This window comes from Aedes albopictus, chromosome 3 (assembly GCF_035046485.1).
Source record: "Aedes albopictus strain Foshan chromosome 3, AalbF5, whole genome shotgun sequence".
Classification (NCBI taxonomy): Eukaryota; Metazoa; Arthropoda; class Insecta; order Diptera; family Culicidae; genus Aedes; species Aedes albopictus.
Window position 1 is genome coordinate 438,551,976 of NC_085138.1, and position 24,435 is coordinate 438,576,410.

At 39.4% G+C, this 24,435-nt stretch overlaps 1 protein-coding gene across 1 annotated transcript in view; it reads left to right on the forward strand.

The window, feature by feature from the left end:
- LOC109425976 (ras association domain-containing protein 10) overlaps positions 1 to 23,915 on the forward strand; it is a 159,250-nt gene extending 135,335 nt beyond the window's left edge. The window contains exons 3-5 of the mRNA XM_019701394.3: positions 8,729 to 9,422; positions 9,696 to 10,003; positions 21,475 to 23,915. Coding sequence (XP_019556939.2) covers positions 8,847 to 9,422; positions 9,696 to 10,003; positions 21,475 to 22,438 — 1,848 coding nt within the window. The 5' untranslated portion in view covers positions 8,729 to 8,846 and the 3' untranslated portion in view covers positions 22,439 to 23,915. The remainder of the gene's footprint in view (positions 1 to 8,728; positions 9,423 to 9,695; positions 10,004 to 21,474) is intronic.
- Positions 23,916 to 24,435: the final 520 nt, after the last annotated feature.

Genomic DNA, 24,435 nt, shown 5'->3' on the forward strand with positions numbered 1-24,435 from the left:
CGGAAAGGCGGACCCCAGCCAGGGTTCCCGGAAAGCTGGGAAGGGTGGGCCTGAAAAGGCTGGCTCGTCCCGGAACGATGGGAACAAGGGGTTGCGACCGCTGGTGGGCCCTCAACAGTCACAGAGCAGGGTGATCCAAGGGGAGGACCCCCCTTGGACGAAGGTAGAGCGGAAGAGGAAGAAGAAGGTGAATCCGCAGGTAGTAGTGCAGGACGCCAAGCCAAGGCGTAGGAGGGCAGGTGCCAGGCGCGAGAAAGGCGACGCGATCGTCATCAAGACGGAACAGTCCAAGTACTCGGACGTCTTGAAGACGATGCGAAGCGACGCCAAGCTTGAGGGTCTTGAGGGAGCCGACGTACGCAGTATTAGACGTACTCGTACGGGAGAGATGATCCTGGAGCTGAAGCGCCAGAAGCAACACAAGGGCGCCGCCTATAAGAGGCTGGCAGAAGAGGTCCTTGGTGAGGGTGTGCAGGTGAGGGCTCTGACACATGAGGCGACTCTGAAGGTCAAGGACATTGACGAGACCACCAAAGTGGAAGAGCTCGTCACGGCACTGCGGCAACAGTGCGATGTGCAGGTGGCCGCCGCAACCGTTAAGCTTCGGAGAGGGCCAGCAGGGACACAGATAGCTTTGGTTCAGCTACCTGTGGCGGACGTTAAAAAGTCCGTTAAAGTACGGAGTATAAAGGTGGGCAGGTATGTAGGTCACCTGACATTCCACGAGCCACCCGAGGTTTGCTTCAGGTGTCTGGAACCAGGACACAAGTCGTGGGACTGCAAAGGCCCCGACAGGCGCAAACTGTGCAGGTGATGCGGCGCTGAAGATCATAAGGCCCAAAGCTGCACGAGTCCGCCCATCTGCATGATCTGTACCGGGAAATCCTCGAAAAACAGACATCCGATGGGTGGTCCAGGGTGCCCGGCCTTCAAGAAAGCCGCAGTGATCAACAAATCACAGTGCAGGTAACGCAGCTGAACCTGAACCACTGTGATGCGGCTCAGCAACTGCTTTGTCAGGCGGTTTCTGAGTGGGAGACGGATATCGCCATCATTTCGGACCCATACCGAGTACCCGCCGGCAACGGCAACTGGGTCTCGGATGGGACCAGGAAAATGGCGGCGATATGGACGACGGGTAAATACCCCGTGCAGGAGTTGGTGTCTACTACCTATGAGGGCTTCGTGGTCGCCAAAGTAAACGGGGTCTTCTTCTGTAGCTGTTATGCGCCTCCGCGGTGGCCGATCGAGCGGTTCACGCAAATGCTGGACCGCTTAACGACCGTGCTAACAGGGCGAAGGCCGGTAAATGGTCTTTCGAGTAGCCAGTACGGCTTTCGGAAGGAAAGGTCGACCGTAGACGTTATCCTGTCGGTTACAAAAACGTAAGAGCGTAAGAGAAGCGGGATTCGCTACTGTGCAGTAGTAACTGGTCGAAGTCTACGCTCCATACAAATATCAAAAACTTTGTATGAACAAAAGTCTACGGAGGGGGAGGGGGAGGGGGAGGGTCTGAGATGGCCCAAAATGAGTCTACGTAGTTTATGGACAGCGCCTAGTGAACATTGCCATTCTCATTTGTTTTATTTCGTTTCGCCCCAGTCTTTGTTGACTGAAAATCTCTCCTTGAATAAAACATTTTCTGTCGTGAATATATGCTTACATATCGTTAAATAAATAACTTGTGGTTACTGGTTATGCACAATTTTCCATAATGAATAAATGGAGCAGATTCTTGGGATGCCAATAAATAACTATATCTGAATTTTGGCGAAAGGAAATATAGATGAGAGTTGGCTATGTCATGTTTCCTAGGCACTGTCCATAAACTACGTAGACTCATTTTGGGCCATCTCAGACCCTCCCTCTCCCCCTCCGTAGACTTTTGATCATACAAAGTTTTTGAAATTTGTATGGAGCGTGGACTTCGGCCAGAACCCCCCGTCCCCCCCTAAGAGTCTACGTAGTTTATGTATAGGCCCCCAGCGAAAATTCGCAGTGATAGAAAAATGAATGCGTAAGTGGAAAAAGTCATTCACCAAAATTAGTTTTATGTGGATCCCTCTGAATATTGATTCTCAATATTCACGTTGATTTCCTAAAAATTTATCTCTCTGATATTGACCTCGTTCCAGGTTATCACCAGATTCAAAAAAAGTATGTGAAGCAGTAAATGAGAACAATGAAGTTAGACATACATGGAACAATGAGTTAGGCAATTGAAGAGTATGCAAATAGAGTTTCAGGCTCTAAAATATCACACTATATGAGTATCTGTATAGTTAGGTGGAGCAAGAGTTCTAATAAGGTCATAGTGAGTTTTGATGATTTCAGTTTAAATTAAAAAAAAAAATATGACACAATAAAATCATATTGTACCGGAAAAGATAATCAAATAAAAGACTGTTTCGTTTATTTCCAAATATGGGCTTGCTTCTCATCACTTGAGTAACACTGTTTTTTGTCAATAACAGTACAAGAGGCTCTTAGAACCATCATTAAACCAAAATAAAAGGTATAAGGTTTTATGACGATTCTCAAAGCATCTACAAGAGTAATTGGTCATCAAAATGTTACCTGAGATATTATTATCTTAACTATAAAGGTCCAAATATGTATTTGTCATAGGATGCAAATTTATAGTTTGAAGAAAACGAAACAGTATTCAAATCCATTTTCTTTTATTTACAGGTACACTAACACGCTGAGGTTTGTCATCAATTTGTGATAAACAGTACATGGGAAGACTGCAAGTTTTCGTTTTTTTAACCTTTTTTTGAGAACCTTCAAAAAAGTTCTTGATAAAACTCCTGCAGGATTTTTAGATGGAACTTCGACAAGATTCCAATCGGGAACTTTTCAACAAGGAACTCCTTTAGGATTTTCTGATGAAAATTCTGGAGGATTCCCAGAAATAACTGCCAGAAGATTTCCATAATTGTGGATAATTTGCAGAAGGAACTCTTGGAGAATTCCCAAACGTAACTCCTGAAAGACACTCAGAAGGAACCACGGTATAGACGTGTGCGCCGCCGCGCCGCGCCGCCGTCGCCGACGATTTTTTCACGCCGCCGCCGCCAGTTAAACTGACCCGGCGCGCCGCTGTTCATATTTTTCAACGCCACCGAACAAAATTTCCCACGCCGATGAGAAAACGGCAAACATTTTTTTCTCACCAACACTTTATAAACCACATATTTAAAACTTGTAGCAATTTTTTAAACAGTTTCTATTGTTTTTTCTTCTGCATATTAGGTGTATTTTTCTGAAGTTCTTCTTGTATATCTTTTATAACATTTTTTTTGTGATTTACTCTAGTAATTTCTTACAGCAATGCTTTGAAGATCTTTATTTATTATATTTTAAGTACTAAGCGAGTCTCTTTTGTAAACCATAACGAATTATAAACAAAATTCTTTGCGGTGATCTGATAAGGTTCATAAACACATCCTCCTTCATATTTTATGTTTATTTCTTGGAAGATTTTCATGGCAATTTACGAATGACATTCTTGAAGGCATATATTCCATGCAATCTTCAGAAATTCCTATGGAGGACCTTCCAAAAAAATCACCATGAATTCTTGTAGAAAAAACTCCATGCTTAAGAAACTCCCTCATGGATTATTTCAGAAATTTCTCCGGAGAATATTTCAGAAAACCATCCATGGATTCCTGACATTCTATCAGCGTTTTATTTTTAGAAAATAAAAAGTCCAGAATTTCAAAAATTCTTCAAAAAAAAATTTCAAGAATTCTTCAAAAAAAATTCGAATGTCCCTTCAGAAATATTTTTAAGAGATGTTTTAAGTTTCTTCATAAACTTTCCACCTCCTGAAATGGCCCCATTGATTTAATAGAAATTACATAAATAAGGTCATGCAAAAATGTCCTTTTTCAAAATACACGCCCCGCCCCTTTCTATGGCACACTCTTCGTATAGGACTCCTATGAAATTATCACACACTTCGGAACCCCTCGCTCTTAAAAGCGTGGCGTAACTTATGGACGTTCGTCCTTCAGAAATCACTCCAGGATTCATATTTACACAGTTATCCCAGGGTTCTTTCAGGAATTACTCTATCGGATACTCCGAGAATTCTTGTTTGGCTTTTTTATATTATTTTTCATGGAGTATCTCCAGGACATTCTTCAGAAGTTCTTCCATTATTTTTTTTCTAATTCCAGTAGATATTATTTAAGTGATTTCTGAAAAAATCGAAATGTTCATGAGTTCCTTCGGGTATTCCTTCACGTATTTCACCAATGATACCATTAGGAATTTTTCTTTTGATTCTTTAGTAAATTGAGAAATATCTTCAGTAACAATTCCTAGAAAGTTTAACATATACTCCTTTGGTAATTTCTATGAACCTTTACAGAAGTTGGAATATTTCACCAGACATTCTTTAATGGATTTTCAAAACTATGTTATTAAATTTCTTAGGGAATTCTTTCCAAACATCCTCCATGAATTTTGTTAAAAGATTTATCTTAGCATTTTTCTAAATATTTATTAATAAATCCTTGTAGGAATTCTACCAAGGGTTTCTGAGGAAGAGTTTCTAGTTATTTCTTTAGCAACTCTTTTTAGAAATGTTTCAGAAAATTCCTTGGGATGCTTTCACATAATCTTTAGGAATTAGATAAACAATTTATTCAAAAATTCCTCCAAGGATTCTTTCAGCAATTCCCCCATGGATTTAATCTAAAGCCTACTAAAGAATTCCATCTGAAATAACACTTAAGACTCCTTCAGTAGTTTAAGGATTTTTCATGAATGTCAGTAAGCGATTACCTTTAACATTTTGCCATGATTTTCTTCCAAGGAATCCCTTGGAAAATATCGTCAGGGGTTACCGTAGAAATGCCTAGAAGGTTTCTCTTTGGAATGCCTCCTGCGGTTCTTTCAGAAATATACTCCTTTGAAGATTCCTCCGGGAATTCTTATTATTAGATTAAATATTACTCCACAGATATTAACAGAAGTATTTTATGAAATTACATAAAACATGTAGGAGTTATTTATTTGAGGGTTATCTGAAAGAATTTCTAAAGAAATTCCTTGGAGGAGCTCCTGAGATTCACCACAAAAGTTCAGTTAATTGGACGCCGTGGTTTATTTCCCCAACACGGAAAGACAAAAAAATCTCCTGAATTTTATGAGAAATTTTTGGAAAAAATCAAGGAAAAAAATCCTGGATTAGTTTCTGATAAAATCGTTGAATCAAGAAGAAGTTTCTGGAGGAATCCTTGAAAACAATTCATCGAAAATTCTTGCAGAAATTGCAGAAAAAGGTATTAAAAGAATTCTTGAATAAATCCTCAAACGGATTGTTGAAGGATGATTTGGAACAAACCTTGGAAGGCATAATTCTGGATTCTTGAAATAATTTCTTGCATAATGTCTGCATGGTCACGTTCCCTAGAAGAACTTGTGAAGAATTATAAAGGAACCGCAAGAAGAAATATCTTGGAAAACTGAAGAGTTCTGTGCAAGAATTCTAAAAAGAGATATTCTTGCGATATTCCTGGAGAAACGTCTAGAAATAAATCCTGAAGTGATTTCTAAAGGAACTCCTAAAAAAGCTTTGGAGGGATTTTTTAAGGGTCGCCGGAAAAAAATCTGAAGGATCCATGAATGAAAGTTTCTATACAGTATGCGGCAGGAAAAAATGAAGTGAAAAAAGTGTTTTTCAACTTCAACCCTCGTTTTCGTCCATTTGACTTCAACCAATCTAAGTTTCAATGTTCCATGATCTATAATAGGCTAGTTTTCTGAAATGTTCATTAAAAATTTTCCCATTTTGGTCGCTAACCTTTACAGGACGGCGCCTGAAGCTGAAGACAATCAGAATTTTCAAACCGTAGAAAAGTACACAGGTCGCTAAATATCGTATCTGATAAAACATTTTTTTTTCTCTACAATATCATCAAATATATGTACTTTTTTCATCTAGTATGTAAAACTACATGGCCCTGGATCCGTGTGGTCTGGTTGTTCATCGAATTTAAGCTAATTTTGTTACTGTTATAGTCATTTTGTTTAATGTCCATTGGGCGCGCAGTTTATTGATACCCGCTTATTAGGCTTACATTATCACATGTTAAACATCACATATGTTCATTTTTATTTTCCAGTGCTAGAATATAGACATTGACTGATACACTGTCATGAAAAAGTCAAAAAAGTCATATATATCCCATACTAGCTGTCCCGGCAAACTTTGTCTTGCCAAGCTGTGGTGGTTTTTGACAACTGTTAGGTTCATTGCAGCACAGTACTCTAGATCGGTTTTATTGCGATCGTGTTGATTTTCTTCCCAGTTCATAAAAAAACAGGTTTTTATCAATTTTCTTACTATTTTAGATGATTTTCACAACTTTTACTATTTATAAACACAGCCACCATGAATACGAATCGAACCATGCAAGACTCATGCTGATCGGTCCACCCGTTCTTGAGTTTTGTTGCCTCAAAGAAACTTCAAACTCATTTTTATATATATAGATTTAGCGTATAATAGTGCCTTGAACGCATTTTTTCCTGCCGCACCCTGTAAAACTCTAGAGAAGTTTGCGATCTCACCCGTGGAGGAATATCTGAGGATTTTCCAGGAAGCCCCCTGGAAGAACTTCCAGAAGAATTTTCTGGTGGAATTCCTGAAGAAACGCATGCAAGAATCCTACGAGGAATTCCTGAAAAGAACCCTAACAGAACTAGAAAAAAAAACAGATTTTACCATGACAGCACTGGTCTGAAATGAGTATCAGAAAAGAATATCCTAAGAAGAGACGTGCGACGTTGTGAATTTATATCGAGAGGATTCCTTTATAAATTTCCTTGTAAACGTCCTCAAGGAATCTCTTTACAATTTAAAGCATAATTTTTGCAAGGATTGTTTTAATTGAAATCTCCGATTTACATAAGTTTACACCTTTCACACAAAATTGATGAAAATTGTACTTAAGTACAAAGAACAAATTATTTTGTATTAACGTTTTTAAGCATTTCACTAAAAAAATAAGGTCACGCCGATTACGCCGCCGCCGCCGCCGCCGAATAGGGCGAACGGCGTGGCTCCGGCGTCGCCGCCGCCGCTGCATCAAATTACTATAAATGCCGCCGCCGGTGAAAACTGCTTCGGCGCACACGTCTACTCCGGTAGGATGTCCAGAAGGAACTCTTGAAGGAAACGCAGTAAGAAACTCCGGAGAAAACCCAATGACGAATAAAGATAGAATCCAGCAAAATCTATTCGAAGCTTTCAAAATCCAAGTTCTAGAAGGAACTCCTTCTGTGCTCAAATACCAAAAAACAATACTGCAGGAATCCTACAAAGAACTCGTGGGGAAATTTTTAGAGTGAGTCCCAGAAGGACTTCCTGGAAAAATACCAAAAGACACTCTTTAAAGACTCCTAGAAGGAACTTCTAGATTGATAGCAGAAAACATTTCTTAAGCGATTTCAGAAAATAATCTAAAAAAATCTTGGAAGAATTCTCGTAGGAAATTTTGAACAATCGGAGGAACTCCTGTATGAATTGCGGAATAAAAATCTTGGTGAATCTCAAAAGCAACTCTTTGATGAATTTCAAGAGGATGTCTTGGGTAAAATTGGAATGATTTTCCTAATGAGTTTCGATTTCTCGTGGAGTTCCTGAAAGAATCCCAGAAGAAATTTATAAAGAAAGATTGGGTTAATCCAAGAAGGAACTCATGAAGAAATTCCTGATGTTACTCTTTCCTTGAAAAATTTTCATCGAATTCTAAGAGATAACCAAACGGTACGAGATAACGTATAGGAATTCCAGGAGTAAATTCTTGGGAAATCCTAAGTTCTTGGGAAGTTCCATGTGATTGCATAAACAAATTCCTTGAATGTACCTTAAAGTATCCCAGAAGAAACTTCTACAGGAACTTAATACCTGGAGGAATCTCAGAAGCTAGTGTTGGAGGAATACATTCCGGAAAGAAGAAAAATATCCTTCTTTGTTGAGATATAGAAATCACGTTCCGAAAGATAGATCATTTCAGGAAGGGTGCCATCCCACAGTCAACTGTAATATGCGTCACTCTTGCGTTCAACAAAAATATATAGATACGTAAACTGAAGCCTCTTAAATTCCCAAAAGTGTGGTCACAAATTCGGAGTCTCAAAAATGTGGCGAAACTTGTCGGCGTCAATTGAATAACTGTAAAATGTGTAAAATGTGTAATCAAAGAACATTTAAATTTCATAGTACGCTGCATATTTGTACTTTATAAATTTGTTTTATATTATAATTTTCAGTTTCAAATTTTTTTTTCAAAGAAAGTTGTTAGTTATTATTATTATTCCGTTTTTTGTCAACTGAGCGCCCCTCCATTATCGACGCTCATACACAGGCGCCCCTCCGCCTGTTGCTGAAATTGAAAAAAAAAAACCTCCCTTGGCGCTACTTCTGTGCACGGGCCTGGAACATTGAAAAAACCTTTCAGTGCCTTTCAGGCCCTCCCAGAGGAAGTCGTCGTAGTAGCTCCCCCCGCCTCCGATTATCCAAGCACCTGTTGCATAACCCTTGTTGTCGACACTCGACCCGGCGTAATTATCGTCACGATATGAGTTTAGATTTTTCATGTTCCTTTTATTTCCCACTCACGCTACGTTCATCCGACCGTCTTAATCTCGCCGAACCGATTACTAAATTATCGTTTCTTTTTGCTTCTCTCCAAAATTTTCCTTTCAGAGTGGCGACGCGACGCGGACGCGAAGGAAGCCCCAGTTGCAACGGTTATCATGTCCATCCCAGCAACGGATTGGACCAGTTGCATCGATCGGTGTGCTCGTAGGAAACAGCAATTACGATGAACATCGCCGCCCAGGCCGCCGTTAATCGTCTGACCGGCAGCAACAGCGCCACATCTGTTGGTCATGGACTTTTGGTGGCCGCTGCGGGTGCATCGACTGCTGCAATTGCGCCGACGAACTCGGCCATGGTAGGTGCCCTGTGTGCACCGACCGGCGGCGTCTTTCCCAAATCCAAAGAATGCTGGGTGCTGCCCAGCAATCATCCGCTGATGGCACCCAGGATGACGAGCGAAATCGTCAGCGAAGACGATGATGACGACGACGAAGATCAGGAGGAGTCGCAGAGCGAAGACGATGAGTCATGTGGGACGGTTAGCGATTACTCAACGGAGGAGGTTCCGGTGTGGATCAAAGGGGAGCAGAGGTTTATTTCCGGAGTGACGGAGGAAACGACCTGTGGAGATCTCATAGAGGCGTTGATACAGCAGGAGAACTTGGGGACGGGGCCGAACGCGGCAAGCGAAACAAAAGAGTACTGCATCACAGAGCGGTGGCGGCAGGTGGAGCAAGTGCTGGACAGCAAGACGAAGGTGTTGCAGATATGGTCGGCTTGGGGTAAAGCACAGCCAGAGGTAAGGGCAGGAGAGCTGCATTTAACAAGAATATCGCTGAAAATTGTCTCCACCTCCTTGGGAGGGGTTCAGTGCGTGAACGGAGGGCGTTAATTGATTCTAGCGCAAATAAAGTGAACTTAAATTTTGGTTCAAATGTTCTACGCTCTAGTTCTCAGTATAACTGCCCCATGTAACGATATTTACGATAGGTGCCGATCGGTCTCGTTTCAGCTTACCTGATGTCATACTTGTTGTCGAGCAGCTAAAATTAAATTTCCAATTACTTTTTAGGTTAAGTTCATCCTCCACCGAATGGACGGATCTCACGGGTTTTCGGCGGCACCGCCAACCACGGCGGGTGGTGTCCTCGGCGGAATGCCCACCGAGCGCGACAAAGACAGTGGCCGGGGAAGTCCCACGGGGAGCATCAATAGTGCAATAGTGCGCCGGAAGCGGCACCGAGCGTCGAAGTCTTCGTTCGCGTGGATGACTCACGGTACCACCATCCATCCAAAGTCCAACAAAAGTTCGATCGAGCGTCTCATGAAGCTGATTCTAGAACAAGGGGACATTATACAGCAGCAGTTGTCCAAATTAAGGTGAGTGAACGACACAAAGGAGCTCCAAATGGGGGACACGACGTGACATTGCGCCACGTCGGCCAAGCTGAGATTGAAACTTCCCGAGCACCTAGTTAGTGAATAACATTTTTAATTGGTCGCATCCGACACACGACGACGTGTTTTTGGCTCAGCTGGAGGTCTTCGTGACTTGAAGGCCGTCATACTTCTTCTGTATTTAAACCATTTTTTTTCTAGTGGTGATTTAAACCAACAACGGTCATAAAATTGGAGTGTTAAATGTGGAGCGATTAGGATTGATTAATCGATCGTGGCGGGGGTTCCAACCGATGATCGGCAATCAATGTACAAACGATGCGATGATGGAATCGACGCAGCGGGAAATTTCTGGAGCAATCGAGATGTCACCATTCGTGTGTCGTCTATTCAATTCGGCCAGCTGGAAATTAGAGCAATACTTAATTCAGTATTAGTGTTATATCGATGTTCTCTATGTCTCGATGTGAACAAGAGGTATCTTTACTGTGGATGTATTGGATGCATTTCATCTAGTTTACCTAATTATGACAAACTTTATAGTTTTCTAAAAATGTCTTTGTATTTTTAAATTAAAAAAAAAAATCAAAGAATTTGACCTAAAAAATCACATAAAATGGTTAAGAATTCTCTAAAGGGTGCTGCAGCTGATACATACTGAAATAGTTTAAGTAAATTTTAAGTCAAGGTTAGCAAAACAAACTTTACTTGTTACTTACCCATCAGGCTAAGGCCGGGGTGGCCTCTGCAGTACATAGTAGCCGTCTCCATTCCACTCGGTCCATGGCTGCTTGTCGCCAGTTCCGCACTCTGCGTAGGGTCCGCAGATCGTCCTTCATTACTTTACTTGTATTACTTGGAATTCTTGACAGATCTTCATGAATTCTGGGTGAACTCAGGAATTTCTACAGTTTGGGGTCATCCATAAAAAACAGATTTAAAAGTATCTTTGTGTATCTGGTGGGGGGTACCTGTGCAATCATGGTACAATAGGAGCTGGTTACTCAAAGTTTCCAAATATCAGCGCTCCCCACACTGGTTCGCCCTCAAAGAAATGATTTCAATATTGCGCCCAATAAAGAATTATTCCGGAAAATCCGTTCATGCACTACTATTTCACATAATTTTCTGTAATTATCGTGGGAGGGACATTCTTGATGATGTACATTCGTTTTATGAACAAGAAATGCTTTTGATAATTTCTAGAATATTCTCAAGGATTACCTCCAGGGAAACCGAAAATAAGTTTTTTGAGGATTTTTCAAAGATTTATAAAAAAACAATTCTGAAATGTTTACCGAAGGAAGATTCTCGCAGGATTTCTCAGAATGGCTAAAGTAAGAATTCCTCTTAGTAACCCTTTAGAATGTATCCCTGTCCATGCATTATTTAAAAAGATCTTTAGGGATTCCTCCAGGGATTCTTTCAGGAATTTGTATTGGACTTCTTTAAAAGTCTCTAAAGAAATTTCTGAAAAAAAATGATCTCGAAAGTCGTCTACGGGTTTCCTCAGAAATTCCTTCTGAAATTCCTGCAGGGATTCTATAGAAAATTTCTCCAAGGATTGCTACATAAGTTCATGCTTGTATTCCTTTAAATATTTCTTAAAAAAATCTGAAGGAATTCCTCTAGAAATGTTATAAGAGGTTGTATACCATTTCACCGAAAACCATTTCGCGGAATTTTTTTTCGCGGTGTAACATTTCGCGGAATGAACCATTTCGCCGAATACCATTTCGCGGAATGACTTTTCGCGGAATGTACTGTTTCGCGGAATACCATTTCGCGGAATTTAATATTTTGCATATAATTATTTTCTCTGCTAAACTTTACTCGCCCCTACACCGATTCATACGCAATCATTATCACCATAGCTCTGTGATTATTGTTGTAAATATGATACTTTTCTGGAAAAAATATTTGCCTTCTTTAAGCTAAGCTGTTCTTAAGAATTCTGAATGTCAGGCCAAAGGACTGTCATTAGATCAAAATAAGTGGAAATAAGAGCGAATGGACATTAGGCGTAATGACCAACAAGCTATCGTTGTCACATAAATAGATTGAACTTTCAAGCGTTTATGTTGCTAGCAACATCAGAGTTTTTTTCCTTCTTTAAAATATGACTGTTCTGTCCACGTTGTTGTTTGGCGAACGAATTGCTAAATGTTATCATATACCTTCTTTTTATCAAAGGTGTCAGGCCATTCGGCCGAAGGTCATTAGGCCGAATGGTCATTAGGCTGAATGGTCATTAGGCCTAATGGTCATTAGGCCGAATGATCATTAAGCCGAATGGTCACTAGGCCGAATGGTCATCAGGCCGAATGGTCATTGGGTCTTCTTCTTGCCGTTACGTCCCCACTGAGGCAAAGCCTGCTTCTCAGCTGTTCTATGAACACTTCCACAGTTATTAACTGAGAGCTTCTTCTGCAAATGACCATTCTGCATGTGTGTGTCATGTGACAGGCACGAAGATACTTTATTGCTGCTGAATCTACTGATAATTTACCTATCAATTTTTCCTTCTTTTAAATATAGGCTGTTCTTTCTAGTATCATTGCTAAAATGGTTTTTGGCGCTGAAACTGCTGATATTTAATTCATAAATGAGTGTAGAATTAGCATTCAAGTTAAAATACACATCAATAAGAACAAAAAAAAAATCATAAATTTTACCATCTTTAAAACATAGACTATTCTTTCTAGTTTCATTGTTAAACTAGTTTTGGCAAAAATTGTTGGAAAAGGTAAAAACAACGGCTAACTTTCAATTCGTCCTGTCAAAGGCTGTTCAAGTATTGTGCAGTTTTCGGCGAACAAATTGAAAACTTCATAGAATATTTTACCTTCTTTCGATAATAGGCTGTTCTTTCAAGTTACATTGTTGAACTTTTTGGCTGGCAATCATACGTCTAACTTTATCTGAGTGAGTTTTTTAGAAGCTAGGCTAGGCTTGATCCTACTGTCGTTACCCTTCTTTAAACCAGGAGCTGTTCTTTCGAGTTGTATTGTTATTTTATTTACTGGCGGTCTCACTGCTAACTCCGTTTGAGATTTGTTATTCTTCTTTAAATAGGCTAAATTTCACATAACACTTGCTGGTGAGCAAACAGATATCTATATCTGAGATCCTTCCTTCTTTTTAAGAATAGGTTGTTTATTTATAAGCTGCAGTACCAAAGTCCAAATAAAGTCGTAGTACTCGGGCTCAGACTGGGTACCAACTCTAGTACTTCATTTGGTCCCCGGTACCCAAATTTGACATTTGACTGAATACCTCATTTTATATTAACATTGTTTTAGTATGCTATGACAATGAACCGAGCCCAACACTGAATCCAATGTCAAATTCGTGTGTTGTCAAACCGAAATCAAACTCGATCATATTCACAAGTATGCTGCTAGGAATATTACATTAGTTTTTTGGTCCTAGTTCCTTGATCTCCGCGTTTTTTGTTCTTTGTTAGTTGTGTCCACAACCAGAGGGCTCCCTACACGCAAGCTTTTTGGTGTGGGGGTTAGTCAAAAAAAAAAACTATTTTTTTTACTGAAACCTATTTTTATACCTCGGCAGTCGATCGCGCCGACTTAGAAAAGCACGGCCAAAGATCCAACCGGCTGGTCACAGCTCAGCCACGGCCGCTTTCGAGGTGGATAGTCATGACCATAATTTGTCTCTCGTGTCCCAGAGCGTAAAACAGGGGGAAGTTTTCGGTTCCTAAATTACCAGGAGTATTTAATTAACGTAATGGACGATTTATTGTGCGGAAAGAAGAAAATGTGGGTTAATCAGAGATGCGGCCGCGGTCGTCAGGCCAGAGAGTTGCTGTAGCAGAATTGAGGAGTGATCGGTATGGGCAATGACCATAGCGCATTCGTACATCGACCAGAATAGCTGGGTCGCGGCCAAACATCGAAACAACAGCTATCGATGCATCGAGGAGCGACGGTCACCGGCCATAGATGATAGGAGAACGGCCGGAAAGGCCGGCAACTGTAGGTAATCCGGAGGCGGTTGAAATGGCCGACAACTATAAAGCATTCGTACATTTGACAAATTTGCGTTCAGAAAACCGAATGGCTGACGACTGTTTCCGTTTCCTAAAATAAAATAAAAATAAATGTTTAAATGTTGGAAGAAAATGGTCATTTAATGCGCTACCCACCAGAGTCTGATTTTTTTGTGTTTATATTTGTATAAACAAGAGATTGTTACCCATAGCAACATTAGCGGAGTACAAGGTAACATTATACTAAGGTATTAGGGGTACTCACTAAACTGAATTAATTGCTGCGTAAGCCATGATTTTCTGCTTATTTGAAATGTTTCATGATTTTGCGAATGAAATAATCAAAGATTGCCTTGGTGATCGCAACGTTTAAACAGTTTAATCAGTTTACGCTGTTAAGTGAATCCCCCTATTATATATTTTTGATCTAGTACTTCATGAACCCCGAAATTTCACACTAATGTATGGGAGTTCGACGACTTAATTTGGACTTTGGCAGTACTACAGTGTTGTTTAGTGAGCCAAGGGGTGAAAGTCTCTTTAATAAAGACAAATCAATCAATCAATCAATTGTTTGGTGACCCAGTACCTAACTAATTTTTCTAAGGTTTTTTTTCTTATAACTATAAGCAGATCTTTCAAGGCCTATTATCCATTTGGTCTAACACCCCAATGATTATTCGATCTTATGTCCATTCAGTCTAATCCCCTCCGGCCTAATGAACCAGCATCATAATTCTGTATCTGAACCTGCTACTCAGCCTCCACACTTTCACCCTTATTGATTGAACTTTTTGTTGGTATAAGAACTGCTAAATTTATATTATCAGAGAATTTCCCTTCTTTAATAAATAGGCTGTTCTTTCAAAGTTTACTGTAACAAAAATTGAAATATTGATATCACAGATAAGCAGATGTTACACTGTAATAATCCCAATTTAACTGCCAATTTGAAACTTTGATAGTTGGCTAACTGACCACTCGTGACACTCATATCAGTTTTGTTTGGGTTAGACGTTCACACCCTACCGCAACCTAGTTCATGGTTGGCCAAACTCAGTACAGGAAACGTTCGGTCGGTGCAAACGGTTTAACTGCAATGCTTTTTAACTGCAAGTCTGGTAAGTGCAACAAATTTGCAGTTATCGCACCGCTATCCATCGAAACGGTGCGTCAAGTTAGCCCAAATGAACGGTCGAATGGATTTTGCGTTCATTTAACGTCAATTGATGGGTTGTTGATGCCTGTCTGACGTTACAGTTATCGAATTTTGTTCGCTAAGTGAAACGTAAATATGTTGCAGTTATCGAACGTCTATTGTAGTTTCAGTATTGAGCGATTATGTGTCCGCGACTCGAAAGTGTTGAAAGTGTAACGTTTGTGTCTGTGTTGATGGGAAACATTTCATTTTACACTTGTTGATTAGTATTTCCAATATTATCATGATGTTGTATCTCGATCAGTTAAAATTTTCTTTCTTATTAACGATTTTCCGCGAAACGGTACATTCTGCCAAATGGTTTTCGGCGAAACGGTGCATTCCGCGAAATAGTACATTCCGCGAAATGTCATTCCGCGAAATGTTACACCGCGAAAAGGAATTCCGCGAAATGGTTTTCGGCGAAATGTTATACAATCGTTATAAGACGTTTTCCTATGTGTTTTTCTTTGGGGTTGCTCCAAATATTCTTCTATATTTTTTTTTCAAGAAGTGTTCTAAACGTTTCTTTAAAGGATGCAACTCCAGGAGCAATCGTTTTACTCTAGGGGTTTCCTTTGGACATTTGAAATTTTTTTCGAAACTATTTAGAAATAACTATTTGATTTTCTCCTTTAGGTTTTACTTCATTTATTCTTAAATTTTCTGTAGAAATATCTCCAGAGATTCTTTTGGAAGTTCCTCCAAAATTTTTTTTCAGAAATTTGTTTAGACATTCATTCCAATAAAACTTTCAGCGATGCTTTAAGAAACTATCCTTTGGAAATTCATCCAAGGATTTCACGAGAAATTCCCACAGTAACTTACAATCTTTCCATAAGTTCCACTAGGCGATCCCTTCAGTGGTTTCACAAAGAGTTGTGTAAGAAAGTTGTTTATAAGTTACTGAAGAAATTTCCTCAGAGATTTCTTTAGAAAATCTTTCAGAGATTAACCCCATATTTTTGAGATTTTTTCCTTCCGAAATTACTTTAAGCATTCTCCTGTTTTTTAAGGTATTTTTTTCCAAAACTTTCTCCGAGGTTTGCTATAAAAATTGCTCAAAGGGTTTTTTAAAGTCGAATTTCTGTCAGAAAATTTTCCTGGGATTTCTTTGGATATTCTTCCAGGGACTCTATAAAAAATGTTAGATCTATTCGGAAATTTTCTGCAGGGATTCATATAGAACCTCCCTTAGTTGTTCCTCCACAATTTATTCAAAGGATTCTTTCAGGTAATCTCCCATGTCTTCAATTATTAATTCGACTAATTATTTCTTCAGAAATATCTCCCAAATTTTCCAAAAAAAGATTTCTTTACACATTTTTCCAGAGATTACTTAAAAAAAAAACTTCCACAGTTTGCTTGATAGTTCTCTCATGTATCGTTGGTAAAATGCATCCTAGGAGTCATTTAAAAAATATTTCCCGAGTTCTTGAAACAATCTACCAGAGGTTCTTAAGGAAATTCTTTCAGGAACACTTTTGTAAACTTCTCGTAGATTTACTATAAAAATTCATGGAGAAAATCGTAAAGAAATTCTTTCAGAATTTCTTACATAAAATCTTCTAGTGATTCCTGTAGACTTTAGAATATCCTCCAATAGTTTCTCCAAGAATTCTTTAAGAAAGTCGTACACGGATAGCTTTCTTAAATGTGGGTGGCTTGGTCGTCGTGCGGCTAGGGTCACCAAGCTCTTAGTCGCATCGTGCTGAGGAGTGCGGGTTCGATTCCCGCCGCAGCTGTCAGGTGAAGTTTTCGGCTGTGCCACTGGGCGTTGCATGCTAGTCCGTTGTCTAGTGTCGTGCTTCCTTCAAAGAGCGAAAAAGCTCACTGGAAGCATTGAACGTGTCCGTGTCTTTAAATGTTGCATGGATTCCTTTGAAAAATGCTTCAAGAATTCCTTTTAAAAAAACTTGCATCGATTCCATCTACGAATTTCCTCAGATTTTTTTTATAGGGATTCCTCTAGTATTTTATAAAAGCATTCTTCTAGAAGACTTTCCATGAACTTTCTCGAAAATACTCCATAGATTTTTTATAACTTGATTCACAAGATTCAATAAATTTAGAACTCCTACAATATTTTCTCAGAAGCTTTTTAAAGAATTTTCTCCAAGAAGTGCTCCAAGAAATTCTATAAGAAATCAAGATTACTTCACATTCCTTTAGATATTCCTTCAAGAGAGATATCTCTTCAAGAAATTGCTCCAAAGAAATCTTGCGAAAGTCTTGGAAATCCGCCAAGGATTTCTTCAGGTTTTTTTTCCTACAGATTCATTCAGAGATTCTTATTAGGACTCTTATGGAAAGGCTGGAAAACATTCTTTCAGACATTCCACCGGGTATTCCTCCTTATATTTCTCAGAGATTACTCCATGCGCACCTTCAGGAACTTCAATACAAGTTCCTCCAGGAATTTATTAGATAAATTGTTAAGAATTTTTATCAGGTGATTTCTCCAGGATTTTTTTTTTCCAAAAATATCTCAAGAGGTGTTTCGTTAGGCATTCCCCCAGGGGTTTTCAGGTGTTTTTGCTGATATTCCTCCTAGAATTTCTGCAGAAAATCCATCTATGGATTCTTAAAATATTCCTGTTTTTCTAGAAATTCGAATTCGTTTAGAATTTTCTTCAGGTATTTTTTAAATCCCTTCATATTTTCTTCAGCGATACTTTCGGAAATGTTTTTAGACACTTCTTCAATATGCATTACTTCATATTGAATAGAGTCACGTCAAAAATTTCAGCAGGGAGACATTCCAGCAGTTCCTTGAGAAATTGGTCAAGCGATTCATTCAGAGATTCCTCCCAGAACTTATTCATGGAAATGTGCCGCTGAAATTGGGGGAAATTTGACCAACTAGCTCTGATTTTACTATGATTGCACTGGAAATAAACAGTACACTGGAAAAGTACCTTTGCATGCGATTGGTGCAGATATTTTTCAAGAGATTGCTAACGAAGTTCCTCTACGATTTTTTCAGGAATCGGAGTTACTCCAGAAGCCTCTCATTATTTTTTCTCGGAATTGAGGAAATACCTTAAGGCGATTTTTCAGGTATTCTCCTACGTTTAATCTTAGGTATTCATCCAGGAATTGCTTCACAGGTTCAGAAAAGGCTTCGGGAATTTTTGTACAGGAATTCCTTCAGTAAAAATTCAAGAAATTCTTCTAAGGGATCATCCATTAAGTACGTCACGCTAAAATTCGGAATTTTCGACCCCGTACGGGTTTTTCCTATACTTAATACATTGCTTGTCACACTTTTACAAAACGGAACTCAGAAACCCCCCCTCCCTCTTAATGGATGGCCCCTAAAAGTTTTCGGTTCCGAGTCATTTGGCCGAATGCCATTTGGCCGAATGCTGTTTGGCCGAACGCCATTTGGCCAAAGGGTCATTTGGCCGAATGCCGTTTGGCCGAAAATGAATGTTGAACTTAAGTGACCATGTCGCATTTCCTCGCATCAGTATAACTCGAAAGAACAGCCTATAATTCAAAGATAAAAAATCTTTGATTAATGTCAAAACTAGAAAGAATAGCCTAAAGAAAAGAAATATTTCTGATGAGCATATTGGTAGTTGGAATGTCAAAACTTCCTCTGAATTCTCAAACAGTATTCGGCCAAATGACCATTCGGCCAGATGGAATTCGGCCAAACGGCATTCGGCCAAATGGCCGGACACCAAAGTTTTCAAAGGTATCTCCAGTAGTTTCTAAGGATTTTTTTAAACAATCTTTAAGAGATTTATTAGAAAGTCTTCCAGAGGCTCCTCAAATAATTCTTCAGTCAATTTTGTGCATGTTCTGGAAGAAATTCTGAAAAACCTCTGATGGAATTTCTTAACAAATGCTGCTAGGATCTTTAAAGATGTTTTTCAGAACATATTTTTTAATTTTTTTTATGTGTACAGATTGTTCCGATTTTATCACGCCATTTTTAAAAAATGCTTTTAAATTTTCTACAAAATCAATACGCATTTTCTATAATTTTAACGTTGCAAAACGCGCCTTCAACGTTCATCTTGAAGAAGAGGGGAAACACTTGTTCTCAAATGCTACAGCAAAAGAATGAAAATTTTAAGACTGGTGTGCGGAGGGCGTGATAAAATCAGAACATTACTGTATTAAAAAAAAAAATCAGAACAGAAAATCTTGTAGAAACCTCTGATAACTGATGGATAACTAGAGCCATCCATCAAGATTTTTTTCAAAAAAGTCCCAGAAATATTTTCAAGTGGAATCCATAAAGAAGTCCTTGTAGCAATTTCTGCATGAACTGCTGAAATCCTTGGAGAATCTCTGTAAAAATCCTGAAGAAAACATGGATGAATTTCTGGATAAATCTTTGGAACTGTTCCTTGAGAAATCTCCATACAAATCCCTGGAGAAATCTTCTGAATGTCCTTGGAAAATTTACTCTGGAATTGTTAAAGGAATGAAAAAATCCTCTCTGTAAAATCATTTGAAAAAAAATATGGAAGACTCCCGGAAGGAATGTCTGAAAAGAAGTGACGGAGTTCTGTACTAATTCCTTACCTCTTTGTTGAAGAATATCTGGATGAACTTTTACTAGAATGACAATAAAGTGGAACAACTGGAATAGTCTCTGAAGAAACTTCTGGAGTTAACTTTGGTGGAACTTTTCGAAAAATGTAGAGATAAAGGGTTTCTCCTTGAAAAATAGCTATGAGAATACCTGAGAGAATTTTCAGAAAAATTTTTAAAGAATGCGAGAAAGAATTGGTGAATGAATACTTGGGATGATCACTGACAAAATTTCAGCAAAAACCCTTGAAGAGTCATTGAAAGAATCTCAGGAAAACTTCTTTGAAGAATCTTTGGAAGATTCGCAGGAAGTTTGTTAGGAAAATACTGCTGCATTGATATTGATATTGGATGGAGCTCTGAACCAATCTCCACAATAATTCTTAAAAAACCTTGCGGCAATCACAAGAGAAAACCTCTAGAGTAATCTCTGTAGAAATCTTTGAGAAAAGGCTTCGAAAACCCCATGGAAGAATAACTAGAAGAATTCATGGAGCAATCCTTGTAGCAATTTCAGCAAGAGCAGCAAAAAAAAAAAAAACAAACGCTGCAGAGCTTCTGTAAAATTCTTTAGAGAAATCATTTGATTACACCAGCAGAAGTCCTTTGAAAGATTCTACTAGGAATTCCTCGAGAAACACCTTGTGGAATTCCGTGATGAAAAACTTTAAGAGGGATCGTCAACAAATTGCTGAATGAATAAAGGAGAATATCTAGAAAGTATCTTGGAAGAGATTGTGAAGGATTCATCCCTGAATTAATTTACAATTTTTTTAGAAAGTTTATTATGAGAATCTTTGAGTTCCCAGAAGCACCCATGCAAAAATATTTGTAAACAATCCTTAAGTACACAGAAAAAAATATGTAATTAAAATTAAGCGAGAAATCATGAACATAAAGGGAATGCTAGAGTTAGTGCGCTTTTACGTGAGATATAATATAAAATTACATTATCATCCTGTATATTTCCGCCAACCATCACGTAAACCATCATGGACTCCAACCGGTTACGCGACTATTTGCGGAAATTTACACGATCGTAACGAAATTTTACATGATATATCATGTAAATATGCACTAACTCTAGCATTCCCTTTATGTGCATGATTTCTCATTGAATTTTACACGAATATTTTTTTCTGTGTAGTTTCTGCGATGATCCCTGAAAATGTTGCCAGCAGCATCTTTGACAGAGTCTCCGATTAAGCTACTGGTAGAATACTCTAAAAAAGTCCTTAAGAAATTCCAGGATGACCTCTCATCCCATTGCATGGCCACAAGGCTCCACGACAAACAATTCTTGGAATCGCTGGAGTTGCCTTAGTAATTGAAATTTCTGCAACAAGTCCTTGGAAAAACTCTAGAATTAATAGCTCCAGAAATATTCAAAAAATCACTGGAAGAATTGCTAAAGAAATCAGTAAATGAAACCCTGCAAGAATCATTGGAAAAATCACTTGAGAAATGATTTATTGATTCTTCGAGAAATGTTGGGAAAACAGCAAGAAGAGCTCCTGCGCGAACTTCTGCAATAAACTTGGATGTCATTCACCTGAATAGTCTTTTCGAAAACTCAGTTTTACATATTTGAAAATTATTTCAATTTTAATTCAAAATTCTTCTTGACATGGCATGGTACCTTCTTGGTATTCAACTTGAATCAAAACCTAACTCATACTCCTTCCCATGTTTCAGAGACCGCGAGCTCCAGATCAGCAAAATCGAAGAAGATCGGCACCGGGTCCGCGAGAGAGCTCATGGCAAAAATTACCTGTTAGAAACCTACCTGAAGGGACTGCCAGAAACGACGTCCGAAGCAGATCGCAACACCGGAGACAGCGGGGTCACATCGGAAGCCACAACCGCAGCCTCACCGGAAGTCGAATCCTGCGTCGAACGGGATGCCGAATCGCCAACTACTTCGGAGGAGAAGGATGGCACCATAAAGGAACAAATCAAAATGCTGGAGAAGATTGTTCAGCTGAATAAGCAGATCGTGAAGGAAGAGGAATCGGCGGTGAAACTGTACGATCGAATAAGACGCTATCAGTTGGACATTCCGAATCAGTCCCAAGCACAGATCGAGGAAAACTTATCCAAGGTGAACGCAAGCTTAGAAAAGAGTGGATGTGAACTTCAGATGATCGATGAGAGCATGAAGAGCTCCGAAATGATGCTGAGGGAGAAAACTTCTCTTCTGAAGTGTTTACAAGACGAACTGGAAGACCAAGAGGTGCAGAGCAACATCATAATGGATTTTTCCATGCCGAATCCAGTGCTGAGCATCGGACGAATGGGCCCTGCGGCGGAAGCTTCAGGGACACTTCAAAGCAAACCTCCCGTTCCAAACAGTTACCCACTGTATCCAATCAGTGAACAACCGCAACAACCCATCGCCAATACCCTGCCTCGAAATCAACGTTTTCCGGTGACGGCTCAGAGCACGGTTCCCCAAATTTCCGTCCATCAGATCAACAAGTTCATCCAAAGCAATCACAAGCTGGGAAACAACTGCAATACCATGCTGGATGACAAGATCTGCCCGAAGCAGCTGTTCAACTCGGCTATCTACGCTCAACCAATGAAGCATCACGGGCTGGAGGCTTCGAAGAAACCTCCGGACGACGACGATATGACCAACATGGGGACACTTGTTTAGGGGGCGGCGATGCATTGGTGCTATCGAATCATCACACAACAAACGAAACACAAATCAAAGATAAGGGAGCAAACACATTCCAATCGGGATCATTTAGCATAGTAGATGTACACTAGGATTAATCACACTAAGGGAACAACGAGATCATTCTTATAACCAAACATATCACCTAAGAGTAGCGACTAGTAAGCGGTTAGTAAGCGTAAGGTCACGCGATATCGTACACAATCACATCCATAGGAGTGTTTATTTCGTTTATTATTTTTTTTGCTGTTTTCTTTTTTGTTTACATAATATTTGTTTTGATAAGCTAGTCACAGTAAGATTTCAATTGCATTTTTCTCCATGCGTCGGACCGGCGGCAGCAGGATGATGGCAGAAGAGGTATTCTTACCACGTGTGGATCGAATTCTTATTTACACGGCGAAAAAAAGTCGATTATAAACAGTGCAACAGTGTGTGTATCGTTTGACTCTCTATTGAGTGTAATTGTTTTCGTTTATTGAAATAAACTTCATCCACGATATCTGGCAATAAAACTGAAGCTACCAAAACACCAACATTTAATGTGTATTAATTTATATATGATTATCCCTGCCTTTTTGTTTGAAGTGCATTCTGGTCAATTTATCAGAATACCATATACACAGCAAATAATTTTGTAATATCCAGGCGCGTAATTTATGGTGATGTATTCATTTTCGAACGTAATTTCACTCGGTTACATCGTTTTCCAACAATTATCACACTCAACAAACCCATTCCAGCAGATACCTAGAAGCAGTATCATATTTATCACCTTCCTTCTAACTCGGTGAAATAGCTGAGAGGTAAGGGATATGCCTCACAATCAACGGATCAGTGTACGAATCCATGCCAATATTTTACTTATATATGATTCATATACACCAAAACCTCCATTTAGGTAATGAGTCGGGACTGCCTAAATAGATTTTTTACCTAAATGGATTCATTACCTAAATGGATTCAGTTTATTACCTAAATGGATTACAAGGTTGCAAAGAAGTTCAACAAGGGAGAGTTACTAGGAGATTTAAAGGAGATCATGCGGAGATTCAGATGGCTTTCAAGGAGTTTCAGGAGGGGATGGGCTTCAGGGGCGTTTTCGGGGGTTTTGGAGGGTCTTAGATCAGAATTGACATTCAAATGACTAGCTGGGCACGAAACACAAAAAACTTGCGAAAAACCCTGCAAAATTCCGCCAGACTGAAAAAATATTGAATGTCGGGTCAAAGTTGGATCAATTTTTATCGTATGTTGGGCCATTGTTGGACCAACATCGAACAACTGTTGGGTCTATGTTGGGTTTGGTGGCCAAAATAAAAACAGGTGAATGATAGGTTGATGTCGGGTTTGACGTCATCAATGCTGGAGCTGATATCAATTGAATGATGGAAGGATGGTTGATTATCTCAATTTCAGCTGGAAATGACACTTTTCAACACTGCATGGAAGGGGGGGGGGTGGAGTTTAGGGGGCAACATTGCATCCCCTCCCCCCATACCCACCCACTAACACCACTCACTACTTCTTCCCCATAAACCAATCTTACACTTAATCTTAAGTACTCCAACTGATCTGAACACAATCAAATTCCATTTAGGTAACGTTACCTAAATGGAGGGACCTAAATAGATTTTACCTAAATGGATCCTACCTAAATGGAGGTTTGAGTGTATAGATCCGGTTCTAGCGATTGCTAAACCCATTCTCAACCTGCGGCGGCTAATTTGTTGCATAAAAATGATGTAATTGTTTACATCACTTTTACGACGCGACTGATGTGCAGCGAAAATGATGTGATACCGTCGTGCGGGGTGTCATTGCGCCAAAGTGGGGTGACATTGGGCCACTATTTCGCATGTTTAGAATACGACGGGAACGCCCATTGAGTGCTAGACTACTAGAATACATAATTCTAAGATACTTTGCATCCACCGACGAATTCTCTGACTTATATTGAATCCATGGGATCG